The 23,434-nt window shown below is 48.7% G+C and overlaps 2 protein-coding genes across 8 annotated transcripts in view; one reads left to right on the forward strand and one right to left on the reverse strand.

Annotated features, from left to right (window-relative positions):
• The window catches only part of RBMS2 (RNA binding motif single stranded interacting protein 2), an 85,997-nt gene extending 80,874 nt beyond the window's left edge, over positions 1-5,123 (forward strand). For all 5 annotated transcript variants that reach the window (XM_082850140.1, XM_082850139.1, XM_082850142.1 and 2 more), the window contains one exon: positions 32-5,123. The gene's annotated coding sequence lies outside the window, so the exon portion shown is untranslated. The remainder of the gene's footprint in view (positions 1-31) is intronic.
• Positions 5,124-6,091: 968 nt separating this feature from the next.
• Positions 6,092-23,434, reverse strand: part of BAZ2A (bromodomain adjacent to zinc finger domain 2A) — a 33,630-nt gene continuing 16,287 nt past the window's right edge. The window contains exons 4-30 of one of the 3 annotated variants that reach the window (XM_082850138.1): positions 22,445-23,038; positions 21,385-21,483; positions 20,668-20,886; positions 19,725-20,213; positions 19,519-19,579; positions 18,358-18,466; positions 18,086-18,187; positions 17,706-17,916; positions 16,339-16,439; positions 15,998-16,063; positions 15,584-15,817; positions 15,192-15,446; positions 13,733-13,947; positions 13,369-13,443; positions 12,992-13,172; positions 12,828-12,887; positions 12,467-12,611; positions 11,282-11,940; positions 10,900-11,122; positions 10,626-10,781; positions 10,361-10,512; positions 9,884-10,173; positions 9,659-9,791; positions 9,398-9,544; positions 8,764-8,990; positions 8,506-8,649; positions 6,092-8,418 (exon numbers count right to left, since the gene is read on the reverse strand). In XM_082850138.1, coding sequence (XP_082706264.1) covers positions 8,253-8,418; positions 8,506-8,649; positions 8,764-8,990; positions 9,398-9,544; positions 9,659-9,791; positions 9,884-10,173; positions 10,361-10,512; positions 10,626-10,781; positions 10,900-11,122; positions 11,282-11,940; positions 12,467-12,611; positions 12,828-12,887; positions 12,992-13,172; positions 13,369-13,443; positions 13,733-13,947; positions 15,192-15,446; positions 15,584-15,817; positions 15,998-16,063; positions 16,339-16,439; positions 17,706-17,916; positions 18,086-18,187; positions 18,358-18,466; positions 19,519-19,579; positions 19,725-20,213; positions 20,668-20,886; positions 21,385-21,483; positions 22,445-23,038 — 5,513 coding nt within the window. In that variant the 3' untranslated portion in view covers positions 6,092-8,252. Of the gene's footprint in view, positions 8,419-8,505; positions 8,650-8,763; positions 8,991-9,397; positions 9,545-9,658; positions 9,792-9,883; positions 10,174-10,360; positions 10,513-10,625; positions 10,782-10,899; positions 11,123-11,281; positions 11,941-12,466; positions 12,612-12,827; positions 12,888-12,991; positions 13,173-13,368; positions 13,444-13,732; positions 13,948-15,191; positions 15,447-15,583; positions 15,818-15,997; positions 16,064-16,338; positions 16,440-17,705; positions 17,917-18,085; positions 18,188-18,357; positions 18,467-19,518; positions 19,580-19,724; positions 20,214-20,667; positions 20,887-21,384; positions 21,571-22,444; positions 23,039-23,434 lie in introns of all 3 variants that reach the window. The other 2 variants (XM_082850137.1, XM_082850136.1) reach the window with 2 other exon arrangements.

Here is a 23,434-nt window from a genome sequence, read left to right on the forward strand (position 1 = left end):
CCCTACCCTCTCTGGCTTATGCCTCCTTTAGGATTTCCCTCCCCATCTTTGTTGAGTATATAAATGAATTCTTGGAGATGCTGATGCTCCAGACTCCAGAGGGCTGACCAGGAATACAGCCCCTCTGTGGGCCCAGCTGAGGACTAACACTTGGTCATCGGTTTTCACAGGCCTGGGCCTGGAAAAAGAAGTCTCTGCACTCCTGCCCTCTGCTCTTCCTCCACTCCTGGTGGAGCCTGGAGGAACTGTCACTTTTTGTGTGTGCTGCAGTCGAGGAGACCAAAAAGACTTCTTTTATTTTGTGAAGAAAGTTTTATGTTTTGTTTTAAACTGCAATATACTCTTTCCCTACCCCAAAGAGACACGGTGCCTGGAGCTTGTTCTCATCTTTATGAAAAACAGTTTTTGATGTGTTGGACTTATTTGGGAAGGCTTTTTAAACAAATTATTTTCTTAAAAGAAAAGAAAAAGGTGTGGTGCTAGAACACGGATGGAGTCCTACTGCGGGCCCTGCTTACTGAGTTTAGTTATGGACCTTTTGGTGGGGGTGTAAGAAAACATGCAGACTTTTAAAGTTTTGTTTTATAAAGCTCTTAGATCACACATCCCATCTCTTCTTCACATACATTTTATGCCTTCTTTCTCTCATCCAGAGTGTTCTTTTTCTCTTTTCCATACAGCAGAACCTGCCTACTTTGCCTCTTTAAGTTTATAGTTTTGTGAATTTCTTTTTTGAATGAAATTTCATATGGAATTTTGGGGGGCTGGGCAAGGAACAAGGTAGAACACTAAGCAGGCAGTGGAAGTGGCTTTTCCTCCCTCTGACCTGCCACATCCTAGGAGGAAAGACTAGACTTTGCCCTCCGGAAGCAGAGATGTGACCTAGGCTCACTAAGGAGACAATCCCACAGCCTTAGGAAGCCATCCTTGATCCAAATTCGGATGAAGACTAGGTTTTCCCTGGCGAGTTCCAGAGGAGTGGACCTACTGACTTCTGACTAACTCTTCTCACTGCCGAGGCCAACACCACACCCTCTGAGAAAATGTCTTCCCCTGTTACAGCTTTTCAGGAATACCTGCTTTTCTGCTTCCTAGAGGATCTTTTCTGCCCTGGGTCTCAGGTCCCCTCTCTTCCCTATCTCACATCGTTGCTGTGCTCAGGGCCTTTGCATTTGTGACCTTGCTGAATCCATTTAGGTTCCTTCCCCACCACGGACAATCAGCTGCTTTACCTCTAGACCAGCGATTCTCAAAGAGGTGGTTTTGTCGCCTAGAGGCCGTTTGGCAATCTCTGGAGACATTTTTGGTTGTCGCGCCTGGGGGTGGGGCTGTGTGCTACTGGCAGCTAGTGGCTGGAGACCAGGGATTCTGCTAAACACCCTGCAGGGCACAGCAGAGCCCCAACTCCCCCAGCAGAGAATTGTCTGGCTCAAAATGTCAGTAGTACCAAGGTTAGGAAACCTTGATGTAGACAGTGTCATCCCTGCCTCCTGTACCAGAGGACTTGGTAAATTCCCATCCCCACCCTGGACACACGGTGCCTTTTGACACTCAGGCAGCTAGTTGAGAGGGACAGAACTGAGGTTCTTGAATTTTCCCCAGGCTTTGACCTTTGGCACATCTGTGTACAGCAAGAGCTGTCCTTGAAAGGCTTGTGCCATGTGCACACACACATCCAGAGGGATAGAGGTGGGGACTGTTCTGTGTGTGTGTGCCGTGAAGGGGCGAGAAAGGACAAAGCTCTTTGTAACTGTCCAGAGCAACCTGCCCTAGTGTGTTTGGGCCCCTTTTCCAGGCAATCAGGACATCAGAAATAATCTTCCTGCTTGTGGAAGGACAGCAGGGAGCTGGGATAGAAAAGGGCCATAAACCCCATCTCACTATTTACAAGGTCAGGAGTCCTTCAAAAAAAGGCTATAATTTGCTCTTCAACTCCATCACCTTCTGCAAGACCTGACTGTGCACACGGAGACAGATAGGAGGAAGCCTTTGTCCATCTTCTAGGAAATAAGATCCTGCACCTGTCTCTTCCCAGTCACTCCCTTCTGCACTGAAAGGAGAGTTCTGCTCCCCTTCACTTCAAGGTCAGGTGCCTTTCCACCAATCAGACAGAAAGCCAAATGATGGAGAATGGAGAAACAGGTGTTCAGTAGGCTGGCTGTAGGGAGAGGAAGGAGACGCTGCTGGGCGGGAAGAAGCTGTATTATCAGTTGTTGTACCTAGAGCTTGGGCCTAGCTTCCCCTCCCCTCCACCCATCCCAGAGTTGAGAGTCCTAATGCTCCCTCCCCACAGAGTGTCCTTTTGTACATCCTGGGGTTAAGGGAGTAGGGGTAGGGGACAATAGGTAGGATGTGAAGTATAAAGGATAAAATTGCCACTATTCATTTTCTCACGGGTACTTCCAACCTCAGGAAGGGTTTATCTGATGTAAAACAGCCCCAAACCGAGTAACTTTATAGAAGGTTTTGCCTGGGCAGGTATCTCTTGTTTCTGAGTCTCTACTCCTTAGTCAAGGAAAATACACCATATGTTTCTTGTCAGTGGCCTTGAAGAAAAGGAGAAAAATCTAGAATCCTGTTCATTTAATTAATAGTAGTTTAGGGGAGCCTTGCTTTGCTAGGAGGCTTAGTGAAATGAGGGCCTTTCATGTGTACAAACTGTTGATGTCACTGCTGCCCTCCTCTGCCTCCCAGAATTCCTGGTTCTGTCTACTTTCTCTGTATTTAAATGTTTAAATGGCTGTAATTTTGCTTTGTTTTGTTTTAAAATTCTGAAGTTACCTTTTGTGTGTTCTCATGTGAATCTGCTTAATGGATTTTATTAATGGGTGTTTCTGGTTTGGGAAGGTTTGGGCATGGGAAGTGACGGAGAGCCTGAAGTTATTTTTGTAATGGTTAATGGCATCGTGGAATTTTGTTTGGGCCTTTTTGGGTTACACTCATGATACTTTTTGCCTAATTGTTAGTTCATTTCTAACAGTTCATAACATGGGTGAGTGATTGGAAAAAGGAGACAAGGAATGAGGGATACTTTTTCTCCCATGAAATAGCCCCATTGGTGGCAGTGGTGGCAGAGGAATTGTAGGGGGAGCCTTCAAGCTCACAGCCTAGGGCTGGGCTCTTTAAACACTATGCTAGTGTTTTCTGAATCCTGTATTCATGGAGCCAGGTCATAACTCTCTCTGTACTTCATATCTCACCCCCACTCATTACAGATGCTCATAACATTCTTAAAATATTTTAGTACTTTGTATTTTTCTCTTTTCAGTCAAATAGAACATACTAGATCCCTTTCTCAGATGATACAATCCTTTACTAGCCTCAGAGCCTGCCCATCCCCTCTCATGCCGTGTTATTACTGCTCCTCTCTCGCTCTGATACTCAGCCCCGAGGCTGATTAGAGTTTTTGGAGGAGGGTGTGGGTCGAGGTTAGGGAAGATGTGGGAATGATGATGGGGAGAGATGTTATTTTTAAAGTGTGTTTTTAACCAAAGGATTTGAAGAGTTGTCTAGACTAGGAAGCCTGGTGACTCTGAAGAGGTAATAAATAGCCCTTGTCAGTAATAGATGGGGGTAGTAGGGGGACATTACTTGCACTCAGTGTGAGGACTGTGCTGCTCTACTGACCATCCCTGGATTGGGCCACCTCAGCCCAGTTCGTCTTCTTTCCTAACTTACTGATCAGTGAGCTCATTCAGCCCCGTCGTGCCTGCCTGCATTGATTATTCCCTGATGCTTCAGTGTCTACCGTTTGGGGACCTACATGTGGGTTGTTACTTTGCTCCACAAAGGTGAGGTGAGAGGCCTTGCTGGAATGGAATGTTGCAGGGATCCCCACAGAATCATCTTCTAGGGAAAAAAAAAAAAAATCGTTGCTGTTCTCTTATGCACGTTCTCTTAGGGCAATAAACTTGGGTCAGTGATCAGATCTAAACTTGTCCTCAGGCTCTGCTAGACCAGCTTCATTCAGAGAAGAGGGTGGGTATTATGAAAGCTAGTCTGTAAGGGCTAGGTCTTAAACCTTGGGCCTTGTCACACTGGTCCTTCCTGAGTCCCTCTTAAACCAACTACTACATTTCTATGCTACCTGCATTTTAGGTCTTTCCAAGCATTAGCAGATCCCTCATTTACTCAGCTTTTACTCCTTCCTTTCGTAGGATGGTCTTCCTCCAACAGCTGAGATGGGCCTGAGAGCTCTGTCACCCTTCTCGTCTTTGCTGAATTCTGCTGCATCTCTCTAGGGGTGGTCCCCACATGACTGTAGTAATGAGAAAGCTAGGTGCCCTCTCACCCCAGTTACCACTGCTCCTTCTCCCTGGCATGTCCACGTCTGTTTTGAATGAATCTTCATTCTCCAGGTGTGTCCCAGAACTTTCTTGTCTTTGTTAAAGACCTACCTCACAGTTTCACAATTCAACAGGGGCACCTGGTTCACTTCTTTCCTTCCTTTACTCTGTCCTTGCCTTCATGAGGGTTAGGAAGATGGGGGCTACAAAGGTCTCGTGATCAATTGCAAAATCTCTTGGTTATTTGTTTCTGGAATGTCTTCTTTGAGATTTTGACCTCCTTTATCACCCTAGAATAGTGTGAACTCTTCAGTTAGGTCTTGCTGTGGTATGCCAGGAGGATAGGCTGAGTAATGAGTGCTTAGAATATTAATTAATGCTTGGGAGCCACCCCCAGGAACACCAACATGGGAGCAGAGCTCAGAACTTGAGAGGATAAGAGTTTGCCAGTGGCTGCCATGAGCTGAGAAGTAAACATGCACCAGAGAGGGCATCTGGGATTTTTATAGGGCTGAAAGCAGAGATGCTCCTTCTCCACCTATTCCAGTTACTTTAGAGGGTCACCAAAACAAAACTTCCAGCCTGGGGTGTGATAAGCTTTCCTAGCCTGAGTAAAGAAAAGTTCTTGCCCCATTACTGGTGTCCACATACCCCAACACACACATTTTTTTTCGGGTGGCAAGTGCTCTCTAGCATGCACTTATCACCTTGGACAGGAAATAAGTTTAATTTATACTCAAAACACATTTTTTCTTTATCCAGAAGTTTCCAGTTTTATACTCTTGCCACGTCTGTGCCAATGCTACCCATTCTTCTGACTCTTGGTATTCACTTGGTCCTTCCCTACAATTGGGTAGAACTTTGTCTTATTTCAACTTTTGAAATAAAACACAGAAGTCTACTTCGTGGTGTCTTATCCATGATTGGAAGCTGGGAAGGTGGTGATGAGCACATATATTTGCTATAATGGGAACATAGGTGGCAGCTTAGGAAGCCAAGGCCATGTCTCACAAGGCAGGAACTAGGGACACTTGAATCCTTTGTTGTAGCACCTCAGCCAGGAGCACCTGTTCCACCCACATAAGCACAAATTCTGCCTTGGATGCCTCTTGCACAGGAAGGGCCAAGCTTGGAGGTTCAGAGATAAACTTTGAAGTTTAGAGGCATATTTCTCCCCGGCCTGTGGTCCCCTACATCAAACCAGTCGTACTCACCCTAACACCCAGCCTTCACCTTTAGGCAAGTATGAAAACCTATGTTGAAGGAAGATAAATACAGACTCTTTTGAATCTCTATCAAATGTGGTTTTTATTCAACTGACAAGCACTTTTCTACAGCTGCACTTGTGGAACATCACATGGCAAAAACAGGAGTTTTTTTCTCTAGACTTTTTTTTCCTTTTTTTACCTTATTAAAAATGAGATTGGTCCTAAAAATATAGAAAGAAATAAATTTAAATTCACAAAAAACTGTACATTATCAAAAAGTCACTAAAACACCACATTTGGTTATATAAAAAGTCAAGTCCCTTTTGTTGTAAAAGGAACGTGGAAATTTGTTGGTGTTGATGGTGTGGTTTCTTCCTGTTACCAGACTGATAGGGGAGGGGAAACAAAGGGGTAGGGGTGGGTTTTATTTACTTTTTTAACTTGCCTTCCCTACCAAATACTCTTATTTGTCAAAAAGAGAAAATCCACCTAGCTCAAGGGGCAGTGAAGATGAGGAAAGAAAAGTGAGAAACGGCCCCTTTGGTCATGCCCTCCCCCCGCCCCCCATCAACCCTCACTTCAAATTGAGGCTAGGACTCCACCCACCCCACCTTAAGAGTGCCTGGTCCCTAGGGAAAGAGATGGAGCTGGGAGAGGAACACAGAACAGGAACAATCAAGATTTCACTCCCCCGTCCACCTAACCTCCAACAGTAGAATTAATCTGGAACATTTTATAGCAGGGTAAGACTGCCGTGGGGAAAAGAAGAGCCCCCAACTACAACAGTTCCAAATGTCTGACTAACACAAAGTTTGTTACAGCGCAGTTATTTAGATAAAATATAAATATTTATGCATAATATAAAGTCAATTCAAATATTCTTCAATCCACCTCTTATTTAAAAGCAAAAAAAAAATCTCAAATAAAATTAAAAGTTCTGAGGTTTATCTGACAGAAAAGGCGACTTTAGAAATAGGCTATGGGGGAGAAGGGGCATAAAGGAATAAGAAAGGGGCTGCCCCGGGACCTGTACTGCCCCCTCACCCCCTTCAGTGGCTATTCAGTGCTGCCAGAAGCACAAGGAATGCTCCCCTCACCTGGCACCCCTCTCCCACCAATGGAACACTTCTTGGATGCCTCAGCGCTCTGCTTGGGCCAGCCAGCAGCCACCTCCCCAGTGCAAGTACCCGTAATCTCTGATGGGAGGGGCTCTGCTGAGCAGGAAAGCAGGGGCCAGGGGCCCATGGCTATAGCTGGGAGTTAGCAGCTTTCCTCTCACAGGTTGGGGCTTAACTTGGGCACAGTCACATGTAGGGCAGTGGTGGACCCAGAACCTCTCCTCCCTACTCTCCTGTGTTCTGGGGTCTCTGCTACTGGGGAAGGGGTCCCAGGATATGAAGTAGATAAGGGAAGGAAAGCACTACTAAACCCACAGAAGCTCATGGGATTAGGAAGAGATCCAGTTCTACTCCTCTCCCTGCAAAAGCTTAAGACTCAGAGCTACTGAAAGGAGAGGGAGTTCCTGCTGAAAGATTGCACAGTTTGAAGAGGCTGGAACAGAAATGACTGGGAGAGAGGGGAGAGACACAGCCTTGTACCCAGAAAAACTGTTCCTGTGGTTTCCCAAAGACAAAGTGGTGGTGTGAAACAATGGGAAAGGTGTTTCAATGGTTGGAAACAATGGGAAACAGATACTTGGGGGAAAAACTGAATGGATGCCACCAAACAAAACAGGGGCACAATCACAGCATCCTCTCACTCACTCACTCTCTCACACACACACACACCTCTCTCTCTCTCTCTCAGGCCAGTCGATTGCTACCTGGCCTCCATCTTGGGGGTGTGCCCAAACTCAGCAGTAGTTGTCCCTGAGGAGTTCCCAAGAAGGAGGTTTGGGTAAGAGGTGGGGAAGGAGGCTGGAAGGCCCAGGGTTCAGGGTGCCTCCCTGCCGTCTCCCCAGTTTGCTAAGTTTCAGAAAAGGCTAGAAACTCAGCATTTGAGGAGTATCCAACATTATAGAGGGACTAGCTATTGGCAGGAAGATGAGGACAGAGAGAAAGACAGGGACCTCTGAACTTCTTTTTCCTTTGAAGGGAAAAAAGATTTGGGGGAAAAGGATGGAGGAACCCGTACACAACAGTTTTACATTATTGGATGAGAGAAAATCTGAAAAGGGGGCGGGGGGGAGGGATTGAGAGAGAGAAAGTGAAAAGCAGGGGAGGGACTGAACATGGAAGCAGCATGTTCAGGGCCCGGTGTCCGGCTCGACACACTTGGGAGTTAAGTCCACTTTACTGGCCGTCACTGCGGGTCCACACACAGTACAGAGTGTTTCTTGGTTTCACACATTCACTAGAACTATTGCTATTGTTAAATAGCCCCAGAATGCTGGGGCACGAACAGGGAAGGTGAGAAAGCTGGGAGGAGGAAGTAGGGGCTTCTTTCATCCTCCTCCTCTTTTTTAATTAGGAAATAAAACAGAAAGGAAAAATTATTTTTTCTTTTTTTTTTTTTTTGGCTTTCAGTCCAGAAGGACCTCATCTCTGCCCCTCTTATGTGAGGAACAAGAGGAGGAAAGGAAGAAAGGGGTGTAGGGATAAGAAGATGTAGGGCGCTGCCCAAGGTAGGGTCAAAAATCAGGGTTCTACCTCTGACTCAAGTCTGGACCCAGGGCAGCATCAGCAGGTGAGAATGGCAGGGTCTGTCTGTCTGGAGGGCAGAGAGCAATGCCACAAGGTGACTCCCCACCTCCCTTGCCTCACAGATTGGCCTGTTTTCCCTGATAAAACTCCTCCCAGCGGCTCTCGAAGAAGCGACGCATGATGTGCCCAGCCTTGCCCACTTCAGAGTCATCCTCATTGAATGTCTGGCAGTTGTCAAAGACCAGAAGTGCATCAGCCGCAAACTCCTCTGAGCTGGTGTACCTGGGCAGGGGTGGAGACAGACCTGTGAGCTGGGTGCAAGTTACGGCCGTAACAGAAGAGCCGGGACAGTTACTGAAGTCTACTTACCCTCCCCGGAGCAGCCGCTCCCGCATGGTGGAAAAATCCATAGGGTTTTTGATGATGCGCCGGTACCCACTCACCAGTCGTGGGTTCACAGGCTCCAGGAAAGGCCAGGCCGCATCATGGGACTCCATCTCCATCAGGATAATCCTATTAAGAAAGACAGTGATGACTGCACTCTCAGGAAGCAAACACACTGACCCCTCCCAGCCCTTTACCGTGGCAAAGATAGAGCCAGTTGTCCCCAGAATTCACTCAACTCACTCGCAAAACGTGAGATCACTGTGGTGGTTCCGCATGGAGAGCCGCCGCCGCTTTGAGGGGGACTGTCCTCCTTCTGAGCACCGAGGCACTGCCGGGCTTTCTCGGCCCCTCGACAGCAGCCGGCGCCGGCAGCTATCACCCTCTGGGAAGTTCAGCACGTAACTACTTTTCCGCTTCTGGCCTCGTTTTGGGAAACCTGGCCTCTGAGTCAATTCTCCCTCTACCTGCTGAAGATAAGAAAAAGGTAAGATCAGCAACAGCTGGAGATGTACGCTGCTTGCCCTTCACTTTATTACAATCCCAACTTGTCTAAGTGTGACTGAGGCTTCACAATACTTTCATGCGTAAGCCAGCATGTGAATTTATTCACATAACCCAATAAGGCAGGTGAAAGGGAAAGTATAATCATTCCCATTTTATAAGGAAAGTAAAAACAAGTAAGGTTATAGAATTTAAGTGACTTGTCCAAAGAAGGATCAGAACTCAGGTCTCCTAGCACTTAGTCTGGAGCCCTTTCCCAGGAGAGACTGAGGCATGGTAAGAATGATATCTGTAGGACTGGTGGTAAATGGGATGAGAAAGAAAATCTCTGACTTTTGCTTGGGAGTGGAATGAGAGGGAGCAGAAGCCTTACCTGGGCCAAACAGACAGCACAGAACCAGTCTCCTTCTGGGACAGCCTCCATCTTGGGCCGAAGGCAGTAAATATGGCAGCCACGGTCACACCCATCACAAAGTAGAAGAAACTCATCGTTGTCACCCTTCCGGCAGACTAGACAGGTCTGGACCAAGGTTGTGAGGAGGCAGAGTGAGCCCTCAAGCCTCTGCCTGCCACTGACCCCACCCACGCCAGCTGGCCATCTTGTCAGCTCCCCCAGGCTCTCCAGGCCTCTTACCACTTTGTTGACAGACTTCTCCCAGGCAATGGACCTCTCCAGCTGGCCCAGGCACAAGCAGACCTGGGCCGCGCTCCAGCACCGCTCTAGCGTTTGGCGCCAGGCTCTAATGCGAGGGGTGATCTCATATGATCTGGAGGGAGAAAGTGGTGATCTGGGGATGAGGAGCAGGGTCCATTAAATCTATCCCTTCTCCGCAAGACCAAGAAGGGGGGAGCCACTCACATCTCTGTAGTGGCACACTGTGGGGCACTACTGGGCGTGCCGATCAGGGCCTTCTCCAGCACAACCTCATGAGCTGGCCATAGGGGCTCCCGCAGGTACCGCCGCTCCACATTCTGCTCCAGGGCAGCAAGTCGCATCACTGCCAGGTCCAGGGGGTTGGTAGTTTTACGCTGGGGTGCCAGTCCTTCCTTGCCTCGACCCCGCCAGGTGATATCCTCCTGGGAGTCAGGTAGATGCTCACAGTAGGCCAAGTCTTCACGAGTAGAGTCTGGGCTGGGACGTGTCCAGCCCTGCAGGTGGGAGAGAGGAATAAAACTCATTATAAAGAAAGAACATTAAGCATAGAAAATGATGTGAACCATTTAGGGTCACGGGAGGTCACTTGTGAAGTGGGAACCCCAAGTTTTCCCTAACAGGGTACAGGAGATTAACACCTTCTCGTCAACAACCCCCTACCCAGTGCCAGCCCAAGTGTACCCGAATCTGCAGATCAGACAGGATAACCCGCTGTTCCAGCTCCTCTACCCACTGAAGCACGGCCAAGTCTGTCTCATATGTCTTCTCTTTGGGGGACCAGCTCATGATCCCTTCTTGAAAGGCAAGTAGCTGACTAGGCTCAAAGATAGGGTCTGAGAAGACAGAAGGCAGAGGGAAAAGCCCATCAGGCTATTTCGTTGTCCACAGCAGCAGCTCAACGTTTACCTGGGCTCTGCAGCTCAGGCTGGTTACGCATCTACCTTACCAGTTGAGGGCCGTAGGCAGACTTCCTGTAAGAAGTCCCTGTGCTTGTTTAGGTGTTTGTGAAGTGCCTTCTCTCGGATGCCTCGGGGGTGCAGGGCCTTGAGCATGGCATCCAATGTCTCAGGATCTCGGATCCACCACCAGCCCGAGCGCATCTCTGTGAAGACAGTTTATGTGTGTGGGGTGGGGAGTGGGAACCAGCTGTGAATCACATGGTCCACATCTGATGCCACTCCTACCTATATCTCACCCCATTCCACCCCAAAGTCACTCACCAGGGGGGACGGGCTGGGCTGTCAGCTGGGTTAGGTAACGCTGCTCCATCTGTTTGAAGAACTTACTGGGAGGTCTCCCTCTCCGTTTTGGCTGTCCCATCCCTGTGGGGCTCTGTGGTGTTTCTCTAGGGTCTCCTCCTCGCCTTTTAGGAGCCACGCCCAGCAAGGGGGTGGAAGAGAGCTGCACTGGAGAATAGGGGTTGGCAGCACTGGGTCTACTCACCTGTGAATGACGAAACATAAGGTGATGAGGGTGTTTTCATGTTGACAGGACCCCAGTGGCCCCATCCCTTCCCCCCAACTTAAGCAACAGCCCACAGCCAGGCAACAGGGCCTGTGGCAAGATGAAGATAAGTGCATACCACTAATTCTGGCTACTTACTGGCTTGGAGGAGGCAGGTAGCTGAGGGGAAGGAGTGGGCTGGTCCTCAGAAACTGCAGGGGGTGGTGTAGGGGCAGCACTGCAGGGCATCTGGGCTGAGAAGTTAAACCAGGGAGCTTGAGAATCGGGGCTGGCTTCTCTCTCGTCAGGTTCTGGCTCCTCCGGGGGCCGTGATGGCATTGGGTCCAGTTTTCCGGGGCTGCTATCAGGTGTGAGGACTGAGCTACTGAGCAGGGAGCCATGGCTCTGAGTCTGGCTCAGCCAAGACAGGAAGGCTGACTGGCTGAGGTCGTGCTGGCTCTGACCCAGAGACAAAGGGGAGCCCTCTGGCTCTAGGAACCCATTATGGGAGTGAGGATGGGACTGAAGCTGGGGCTGGGGCTGGGCATGAGCCTGAAGCTGAGGATGGGGCTGAGTCTCGGGCTGAAGCTGGACCTGCAGCTGTTCTGAACCTTGACTCTTGACAGGAGATTTCAAGTGCCTAGGTTGCACAGACCCAGGCTTAGTTTTCCGAGGTCGGCCTCGGGCCCGGGCAGGAGAACTGGCAGAGGTGCTGGAGCCAGCTAACTCCCTCTTCAGAGAGAAGGAGGCTGGGCTGGGTGTTGAATGGGTTGCCACTTTTAAGGAGTCAGTTTCCTGCTTTATCACATCCTCAGGAACTGTAAAGAAAAATGAAGAGCATAACACATACACAGATATAAGGGGAAAGAAAGAGGGTGTACAAACACAGGACATATACTTTCTTTTTCTCTTGGACTTCATACCCCCCTTTTGGAGACTGCACTGGGAAAAGCTTATATGCCAATGAGCACAGTATCTGGAAAAGAAACACTATGCTCCCAAGTAATCATCATCAGCATAATCATAAGCTAACATTTATTGAGAACCAGCTATAAGTTAAGCATTATTCTAAGAGCATTAACTCATTTTAATCCTCTCAACAGCCCTATGACGTATACATTCTATTATTAACTCCATTTTACAAATGAAAAAACTAAAGCATACAGCTGGTAAGTGGCAGAGCAGGTAGGTAGGCAGTCCTACTCCAGAGCCTGTGCTCTTAACCACACTGTGCTATACTGATTCTCATACAATGAAAGAAGCCCAAGACAACTAGGAAGAGGAAAAGGAATCGTTTAACTTTTGTTAGACAGGACTCAATTCAGGGTCCTACAACACACCTACCTAAGCTCCCCTCTGTTCCTTCCACAAAGATACCAGTCAAATAGGGCAACACCCAGTAGTTGCGTCTGTAGCGGTCCTGACCCAAGGAGACTGCCCGAAGCATCTGGGATGAGTGAAGCAGCTTTTTGCGAAAGAAGAGCTGACGCTGGGTAGGCAGTGGAAAAGGAAGATGAATGAAAAACACACTTCCAGGGACTGGAAGTCCAGCTTCAGTCCCAGTGGTGACTTCATCCAGTATATGGGAGAAGGGCAATGGCTCTCAGCTTCCCTATAAAATTGATACCATCTGGGCCCTACTCATAAGGAATCAATTCTCACCCAGCCCCTATCTCCAGCTCCTGGGAGGTTAGAAGCACAATACCTTGCTGAGTTTTTCTATCTGGCGCTCTAGCTCTGGGATGCTAGATGCTATGACATCAACCTGGAGAAGAAACAAGTAGACACCAAGAGAAAGGGAATCATCAGATTCAAGCAAAAGAAATAATCTGTTTTCCAACTCCCACTTTCCTTGGTCTGGGCTAGTACCTCTCCATCTCTTCGACCCCTACGGCCATGGACAGCAGCTGTAGTCTCCTCCTCTTCTTCCTCTTCCATGCCACTGGTCTCCTCCATGATCCGAGAACTGCGCCTCCGCCCCAGGCCTTCCTCCGGCCCCTGCAGCTCTACCTCAGGTCGCCCAGTTCGCTTGGCCAGAGCAGTTTTCAATCTTGACGTAGACAGATTAAGGGAAACCGTGGTGAGGAACATGATACCACCACAAAAGGAACACCGTGAATCTAAGCAATCCCAGGCCCTGGGGTAAGGTCCCAACCCCAGAGGAGGGGCTGAGGACACTGAGTTCCAAGCAAAAGTCCTGGCTACGCTTCACTCTTTCCCCCTTCTCTCCTCTGTCCTGTCCATACCTCCGGAGCCGGCCTTCAACAATCCACTTGTTTTTCCTGTAGCTGGACATACTCTCCAGAGTCTTGTCAATCTCACTGCAGGGGAACAGGGAATGGGATTTTGAGGGAGAAGTGGCAGCACATACACAAAAGAAGGGAGGCTCAAGGGTAAAGGGAGTTTCATCCTAGAGCCTAGATTGGATGAACGGCAGAGGAAGGCTTGGATTCTCCCAGGGAAGAAAATTAGATTCAGTCCTAAGTCACACCAGCATGTCCAGAGCATGGCAGTGGACACACATCGCCAAGGATTTCTAAATGGCTAACCCCCTCCCCCATCCCATTCTGACCAAGGCACACAATAACCATCCCCACCCCTGCCCCTCACTTGATGATGAGGGTGGAGCCATTGAGCTCATGCACAAGGAAGGCCAGGACAGCAGCCTTCTGCTGGGGCGGCTGGGCTTGAAAAGGCTGGGTGCGCAGGCTGTCGCAGAGGGCTGGCTCCACTCCATACGCCATGAGGAAGCAGCGCAGGATCTCAGACACATTGTCTCTTGTTAGTGGGATCTCGGACACCTTCTCCCCCAAGATCTTTAAGGACTGTTTGGAGGAGAGCATGATAGGAGTTAAGAGAGATAGAGGAACAACTCAAGTTGGGTGAATCTGGAGCAGGAAAATACAATAGAACTACGGGGTTAAGATAGGAAAAGAAGAAAAGAATGAAAGTTGATAGGACAGATGAGAGAAGGAAAAGGACAGGTGCAAAAGAAAAGGAGCAAATTAAAGGAAAATGAACAAAGTAAGCAGAGGGAGGTCAGAAAGAAAAAGAAATAGAAGAGAAAAAAATATATGGAAAACAGAAACAGGAAGAAACTACAGATCTTCCTCCACTTGTCCCTGGAGAGAATGACAAGAGTCAGGACCTAAAACCTTAAAGCAGTGAGTAGAAGTAACCTAGGAGAAGATGCAATAAATTACCAGAAGGGCTAGCATGTAGTATATAGATCTTCCTCAACTTATGATGAGGTAATGTCCCAATAAACCTATCGTAAATTGAAAATATTGTAAGTTGAAAATGCATTTAGGGCTTCCCTGGTGGCGCAGTGGTTGAGAGTCTGCCTGCCGATGCAGGGGACACGGGTTCGTGCCCTGGTCCGGGAAGATCCCACATGCCGCGGAGCGGCTGGGCCCGTGAGCCATGGCCGCTGAGCCTGTGCGTCCGGAGCCTGTGCTCCACAATGGGAGAGGCCACAACAGCGAGAGGCCCACGTACCAAAAAAAAAAAAAAAAAAAAAAAAAATGCATTTAATACACCTAATCTACAGAACATGATAGCTTAGCCAACCCTACCTTAAACATGCGCAGAACATTTAAATTAGCCTAGAGTTGGGCAAAATCATCTAACGCAAAGCCATTTTATAATAAAATGTTGACTATCTCGTGTAATCTAATGAATACTGTACTGAAAGTGAGAAATAGAATGGCTGCATGGGTATAAAATGGTTGTAAGTGTATCAGTGAACACATGGCTGACTGGGAGGTGTGCCTTGCTGCCGCTACCCAGCATCATGAGAGAGTATCGTACTGTGTTTCTCTAGCCCAGGAAAAGATCAAAATCAAAATGTGAAGTACAGTTTCCACTGAATGCGTAACACTTCTGAACCACTGTAAAGTCGAAAAATCGTAAGTCAAACCACTGTAAATTGGGGACCATTTGCATATCTCCCTTCACTTGTCCTGATCACTTTGGGAAGGGGCTTTCATGTGTTTAACTTAAACAGAAAGCAAAACTGAGAAAAGCACGGATTCCAGGCCCTCTGAACCTGCCCAGGAAAGGACCTCACCTGACAGTAGGAAGGCAAGCCAGGATCATAGAGCGCAGCTTTCAGGAGCCGCACCAGCAGATCTTGCACCTCGCCCAAGCTGTCGCCTTGACACAGGAGTCCCTCCTGCAGGACCCCCAGGCTAGGTACATCTTTGGCAGGGTCAAAGCCCAGCACCTTGCCGAAGCTGTGCAGGAACTCCACAATGGTCAAGCAGTCTGAGAAGGCCCCACTAGGCAGGATCAGACCAGGGATGCGTGAGAAGTCAGGCAGGGGCTGTAGAGAGAAAAAGAGGTAGGGTGTTCTGTCAAACATATGGGAAGGCAACAGTCTGGATATCTAGGAGGCTCTTCCTTTCACAGAAGTGTCTTCATGGATGGCCCCTCCAGGACCTGTTACTCTCCCCTCACTACCTGGTGGTCAGTCAGACACATGTCCTCTGTGGGCTTCTTCATCTCCTCCAAGATCATCTGCTGCCTCTGCCGCTCCTCAAAGCGCCTCTGTGTGGCCAGCGCTTTATCTGCTTTACAGGCTGGCTTGGCTTTGGCCACCTCCTCCTTTTCCTTCATTTTTACCTTCTCCTTCTTCTCCCTCTTGACTTTTTCCTTCAGTTTTTCCTGCTTTGTTTTTACTTTCTCCTTCTCAGCCTAGCCACCCAAGGGAGAGAGGAATCAAGAGTGCCATAAAGATTCAAGTCACCACCCTTTCCAGGTCCCCGTCCTCCCCACCTTACACCCAAAAACATGACTATAAAACGACACCAACTCACACGTCTTGCAAAATCAGTTTGGTGACTTCAAAGTTATGCTTGTGGTACATGCACCTACCTTCGATTTCTTCTTGGCTTCCTTCTGCTTTAAGCTCTTGGTCTCTTGTTTCCTCTTGCTCTTGGCCTGTAAACCATAAGGGAAGTCATTTCTCCTCAAACTCTGAAAGCATCACTGCTTTGACTAGCATTCAAAAACAGACAAGGGTACTGGGGAAGAGAGGTGAGACATGGGATGAAAGGTTGGCAATGGATCAATTCTCTCACCCTGGAGATGCTCACATTACTCCTGAATAAGCCCAATTCTCTAAATGGCGAGTGGCAGACGTGGGAGAAGGAAGAGAAAACAGGGCAGCTGTAGGAAAAGTTAACCTACTGTGTGGTCTCTCTGGTGTCCCTCACCTGCCCTTGGTTAGTAGTCTGACACTCTCCCCGTTGTACCTTCTGCTTCATCTTCTTCTTGATTTTACTCATCTTTGCTTTACCTTCCTCATTCAGTGTTTCTGTGAGGGCAGAAAGGAAAATGAAGAGGCAGGCAGGCCAATCTCCAGCACCCAGAGCAGCACACGCCTGTCACAAAGCTGGCCTCCGAAGCAGCTCCCTGAAGAATCCAAAAGTTTGTGGGGTTGTTTTTAAGTATACATAAAATGTTGTTGGAGAAAAAATGTAGGAGAGGCACCTGCTACAGAGGTGGCACAAAGAACTCCAATGGTATCTCCTGCCCAGAAGCACCAGCCCCTGGAACACTAGACTGCTTTAGAAGGGGTCCTAGAGGCCAAAACAGCAAAGTAGCCTTATAGCCTGTCTCTCCTCCAGGCTATCTGACAGATTGATTTTAGAACAAAGAAAGGAAACAGAAAAACTGCCAGGGAAAGCAGGTGGTCTTGAGCGGGAAGCACCAATTAAGCAAGAATGTGCCAGAAAGAAAGGGCCCAGATAATGGACACTTTAGCAGAATCATATCAAACTGACATAGCTATTGCTTACGCTCAGCTCTTATGTCTTGCTCTACTAAAAGGTCTGAATTTCTTCCCTTTTGGAAGACAATATTGAAGTGTGATTCTGCAAACAACAGTGTTTCAGAATTGGTGTTTTTGATATGACAGTACCTATCCTATTCTGGCATATAAACACTACCACCACCACATCTGTACAGCAACCCTCTAAGTTAGACAGGTATTACCTGCAGATGAACCACTATAGGCTTTTATTAAAATATAAGTGACTTGCTCCAGGTCATACAGTCAGAATCTGCCAGAGCTGGAACTCTGAATAGGAGACCGATGACTCCAAATTATTTCAAATTTATACTATATCAGGGCAAGTGCAATATTTACTGAAAAATTAGACATTTCCAATCTGTCCATCCCACTAAAACAGTGCCAATTATCTTCTGGATTCAGATGTGAATTCTGAACCTCCATGATGGTGGCAATGAGTAAGGTAAGAGTATATGTACGAGACAGCCAAAACCAGTAAGATAAGTAAGAAGCTGAAAGATGGAAAGAAAGGACATGAAAGCCCTCTCCTCTCATAACTATTTTTGGGAACCACCCAGGCTCCACTAGTAAGAGAGTAACTCAGGAAAGAAACTTATTGTAAAAGAAGTACCACGAAAGTGCTGGGACCCTGATGCTGCTTTCCAGAGAGGGGAAGGTGATTCAGATTCATTTCTTCCAGATGTCAGTCACACTCCTGGGAAACCCAGGCATTAGCAATTCATCAACATTTCAGATACCTCAGAGAGTGAGCAGAATCCCCAATCGTACCTTGGGCCTCCAGTTTCTTTAGGAGGCGGTTGTCTGTCTTATTCAACAGCTCAGTGATTTTGACCTTGGGTGGCCGACCTCGGCCCCGTTTCACCTTGGGGACATCCTTGGTCTTGGCCTTCTCAGTGTTTCGAGGTCGGCCCCGTTTCCCAGTAATTGCCTGAATCCTGGATGGGATCTCCTCTGCTGAGAGCTGTACCCACTGCAAGCCCTGAGGTAATAAGGAAGACTCTGTTACAATGGGAGGGAGTCTGTGCAAGCCACCAGGCCCTCTGAACCATTCAATGCCCAAGAATCTCCAAACCCCATGAGAGGAAGCTGCAGCTTGTCCATCAACCCTTTCTCAGACACAAAATCATATTTAACCCTTGGGTGTGCACCTCTGGTGTGTCTCTCTCTTCAAAGAAATCACCAACAGGCATACGGGGACTGAAGCTGAAGTGCTCACGGCGGACGTTGTGTACCACATTGCGGCTCAGGTACTATGAGGAGGAGGTAGAGTGGCATCAGTGAAGTTACAGCCCTACCACACCTTTGGCCAGCAATAGCACAAGCAGAACAAGCCCCAGAGCAGACAATGCCAGCTTGTTGCCACTGGGCCCCAAAAACGGAGTCTGTGCTTTCCTAAAAAAGTCCACGAAAGCTACATTACCTTGATCACTTCCGGGAACTGTTTCATCCTCTTCCCACAGGGGCCATAATACCAGGTCTCCCCCTGCCATCGGTGGCTGCCCTTCTTGATGCGCACCTCTCTCCGCCACCTGCCAGAGAAGCACACGGGCCCTGCCGCCAGGTCACACCCCTACCCACTCTCAAGCCACCCAGAAGCCAAGCCCAGTGAGCAGATGGCCCGCCCCGCACCTGTCTCACTAGAACTGCATGTAGATGCAGAGGTTCCTGAGATACAAGCTTGGCCAGAAGGCAGGCCTGGGCCACAAGCCCCTCAGCACCACAGGGGAAAGCAACACACCCAACTGCACAAGCCCAGAAAGACCTCCACCCCTCCCTTCACAAAGTCAGTGAGATGAGCAGCCAGAAACCCCCTCCCTAATGCCATTCAGGGCAAATTACTGGGTTTCCACTAAAGAGGATAAAAGACCTAAGAGAATAAAGGCAGAAGAGACAGAGGGTGGGGAGGCAAGCAGAAGAGTAAACTCACTGCTGACTCCATGAAATGACTCTGGAGAGGCCAGGGTTTAGTGAGGAACTCTGTGTTCTGAGCAACAGATTATTCTAAGACTAAGCCTTATCTTTCTCTCAAAACTTAAAGCAGAACTCAGACTTGGTGATCACAAGTAGCCTACAGGGGCGGAGGTGGGGAAGGTCAGGAAGGCAGTTATTCCTATAAAGCCCTTGGTGTGCTGGCTTGTTCATTCTGGTCTCATACTGTTCCTGCCCTTAAAGTGCATTAAAAAAAAAAAAAAATCCCAATTCATGGGGACTAAGACACTCCCCATTCACTGCTATTCCTTCTCTAAGCATACAGGACAAGGTAACTCATTTGGACATCTGAACCCTAGACCCACCAGGTGAATTTGGAAAAGATAACAGCAGTAGCCCCTTGAGGAAAAAACTGAGTGGTCACAAAATGAGGAAAGAATGGGTGAGGGGAGGAAGACCGTGAGAGAGGAAGAAAGGTAGCCTAAGAATCTCATGCCCAGAAACATTATCACTGCAGGTAACTATCCTTTAACCCATTCTTGTCTAGCCCATTTCTCCCCATCTCAGATGAGAGGAGCTCCCTTCCCTTTTTCCTAGAGTCATTCATTAAATGTGTCAAAGGTCGATGCATGTAGCAAACTAGAGCATTTACCCATGTTGGAGGGGAAGACGGACTTCTTCTGGGGTAGCAATACGTCTCCTCAGGACATCACCTTGGGGAAGAAAACGGGGGATACCCAAGTTAAGAGTTCAAGCAAAATACTGAGACGACAGGCCAGTGAGGAAGGGCTAAATGCCACATGAGACAGAAACTTTTCCTGGAACCAGCTAGGGGTGGAACAGAATCTAGACACTCACCACTACCAGAGGGAGTGACTCCTTCTCCAGTGATCTCTTCCAGGTCAGCAGTTGTCTCAAGGAAGCTGCTGACATTCTTATCTGCTGGGGAGGCTGCTGGGAAGACAGCTGCTGGGGAAGGTGCGGGGGAGGCTTTTGGGGAGGTCACTGGGGAGGCCGTCAAGGAGACTTCTGAGGAGACGGGTGGGAGGGCTGCTGAGGAAGTTGGAGAGACTGTTGGGAAGGCTGCCGGGGAGATGGCTGGGGAAATTTCTGGGGAGGCTGCTGGAGAGCCTTCTGGAGAGATTTCCGGGGAGGCTGCTGGAGAAACCGCCAGGGAGACTGCTGGCGAGGCTGTTGGTGAGACCGCTGGCGAGGCTGCTGTGCGGAGCTGAAGAGTGGATGACTGGTCAGGGGCTGGCTGGGTCAGAGATGGTGGGAAGTCTGAAGCCTGAGTCTCCATCTCTTCCTGTTCTGCATCACTGCCATTATTCAGGTCAAAGCTAGTATCTAGAATCCAAAGGGACAGGATGGCTAAAGGAAGAACGATCATATAAAACAAGAGAATCTACTCAGACAAACCTGGACGAAGCTAAACAAGGTTACTTCAAGGGCTTTCCCCTAGGGTTGGAAAAAGAGAAATGGCCTCTGGCTCTCTTCCCCTACCATTCATGAAGGTTAAAGGGCAAAACTGCTGCTGCTGTCACTGTGTGAAGAAATACCTTTCACCTGCAGCCAGTAAAGGCCTCTGGCCTCCTGTTCCCCACAAACTCCAAGTTTCACCCCACAAGTTCTTTTGGGCACAGGGCAGAAGTCAGAGTGCCTTTTTTAGTCCCACCATACACTGTTCCATGGCCTCCTCAGCTCCCAGGAAGGTGTTCTCACAGATTTCCCACCCCTAAGGCCTGTTCTCTCACCTTTGCCCAGGTCAAGGACTTTCTCTGTCCTAGCTCTCCTCACTTACCTTGCAGAACAGACTCCCCAAGGACAGGGGGAGAGGTGGGGCTGGCAAATATAGAGGCTGAAGTTTGACTGTCATCTGCCAGGAGACTGAAGGCAGTGGCATTATTGAGGGAAGGACAATCGAGGGCAGAGATCACAGGGCTGTCCTCAAGAGGCAGCTTGTCCTCTGCACCCATCAGCTCCGTGTCATCTATACCATAGAGTCCTCCAGTCACTGGCTCTTCAGGGGTGGAAAAATCAGAAAGCAAGAGTTAAGAAATACTAGTCTGAATATATCCAGTTTTAGTTCCTATAGTGTGAAGCTTCCTTCTAATATTAGGGAAAGGCAAGGCAATGGTTTCTACCCACAGACCAACACAAAATTCTAGCATCTATCATAAAATAGGCCTTTCTTATATTTCAGTGGGGTAAAAGGTAATCGTTCAATGGCAAGTTAGTGAGAACCCAAATAGCCCATCTGTGTGGTAATAAGTCCCTATCCAGGGCTCTTGGCCAAAAGGAACACTGGGAGAGAACCTGGGAAATGAACAATTCAGCTCAGAGTGCAGTTGGCCCAGTCAGGCCTGTGGCATGAAACTGTGGTCTGCCACAGGATCATCTAGAGACCCCAGTGTCCCAGATTCCCAAATACTTTCCCTGGCTTACTATCTCTTCCAGGTGGTATAAAGTGGCTACCCTCTGCATGGATACGTTGAAGGGAGCTAATCTCCAAGCCTACCCGGTGCCAAAGTGTTGAAGGGCTCCAGAGAGACTTCACTGAGGATTGGAGTGTCTTCCAGTTGATCAGGAAGATGTGAAGGATCATCTAAGCAGCTCACTGTGGGATCAGGGACCAAGACTGAGACCTCTTGGTGTAATGATTCCACAGAAGGGACAGAGCCGTTGTAACCACACATCTTTAGTTCTAGGAAATCCCAGGAGAGGGCAAAAGTCAAAATCAGTGCCGTCAACGGGTTCAGTTAGCTATTAGTAGGCAATCTTTGCTAGAGGGATGGATGTTCATTCTTTCAACATTTATGGGTCCCAGTTCTATGTTGGGTACCGATCATACCGAGAACTTTTGAGTATGCAAAGATGTGCGAGGAAGATCCTGCAGCAGGTAAAGAGGGGAAAGAAGAGTGGGGTCTGAGCCAAGAACCCCATCATGTTCTCAACTGTTTCCCCCATCCAGTTAAACAGAGAAAACATCCTGTGATTTCACAGGGTGGTCACCTTTATACTTGGAATCAAGAGCAAACTAAGCATTTATCTATTCTGAGGGGGAAGGTGAGAGGGACTGCACATGTACCTATGCTAACAACAACAAAAAAGAAAGGAAACTGTGAGTAGACAAGCAATGGTGTGCTCTGCCTGTTCCTTCCCTCCTGCACGTGCCAATCACTACTTAGGGCTCAGCCCACTTTAGCAGCCAGTCTGGCCCTGCCACAGTCAAATCAAATTGGCCTCTTTGCCTCCTGCTGATGCCCCAACCCCTTCCTATAACTTAGAAGAAGGCTTTCTTGATGCAGGGTGTCTGTTGGGGCTGTTTCGGGCTCGCCCACCTGCCCTCTCCAGGCCAGCAGCTCTGCATGAGCTTGAAATAATTTGCACTCCCACTCTCGAGCTGGTGCTGCTGCCACAAAAACACCAGCCACTTGGCTCTGCTAATCACCAACATGCAAATCAGCCTCCACTGCAGAGAGCTGGAAAGACAAGTTTTCCTCACCTCAAAAAGCCACTGCGCCCCCCAGAGCCCCATTTTCCCTCTCCCAACCCAGCTCACAGACCCACAGTTATACCTGGCTGCTCCTCTTCCAGCTCCAGGCTGCCTACCAAGCCAGTGCCATTCTCCGCCACAACTGAAGTCAGCTCCTTTTCTGCTGCCTCATCAGGATGGATACCACTGCCTACCTCCTGGGAGGGTGCAAAGGTCTGGATGCTGGATCCCAACATAGGAGAAGTCTGTGGGGAGGTGAAAAAACTAGGGGGTCCATTGGGCATCACCTCAAAATTCTGGTCAGGAAAGGAATCATATAGTTCCTGTGAATCGAAGTTAAGCCCCATGGGACTCTGGGTACCGTTGGCCCAGAACTCTTGGCTCCCAGCCCGAAGGTTAGTGTTGTGACTTGGGGATGAAGGTTGCCGGCTGCCCCCAAGGATGCCGTTGAGTGGGTATTGTCCCCCCGAGAACTGGGAGAGAAGGGGTGGGTCCTTGAGGTTGCTGCCAGGATTGGCAGGTGGGTACTGTGAGTAGTTCCAGAGACAGTCATAGGCCACGTTGGGGTGATGGAGGTGTGAGGTGCTGGAGGAGTGGGGAGCAGAGTTCAAAATCCCTGAAGTAGTAGTGTGAGATACAGTAGATAAGCCATTAACATTCACATCCCCATTCAAACCTGGCAGAGAAGGAGGGAAAAGGGTCAGTTACAGCTATGTATGCAAGTAACACTATAAATTCTACTAAAGGAACAGCACTGACTAGAAAAAGGGAAGGTGAAGGGGTGGGGGATTCCCCCTCTACTGTATTTATAGTTTTTTGGTCTCCAGGGAACACCAAACCCAGATGCTCCTGGGTGGAAGCTTAGCAATCGCTGCTGAGGCTGCTGAGTAGGGGGCTGGGGAGCTCTCCCAGCCTACCACAAGAGCGACCAGCAGAGAGCCGGCTGCTCTGGATGCTCAGGGCTTTTCAAATTTTTTTTTTTTTAATGAAACTGTTCGCAGACGCCCTACAGTGACTTGCATTCTTCCCCACCCTCATTCCCTGGAGGAATTCTTCCCTTGGAGTGGCATGA

The sequence above is a fragment of the Leucopleurus acutus genome (assembly GCF_964270905.1).
Source record: "Leucopleurus acutus genome assembly, chromosome: 11".
Taxonomy (NCBI): Eukaryota; Metazoa; Chordata; class Mammalia; order Artiodactyla; family Delphinidae; genus Leucopleurus; species Leucopleurus acutus.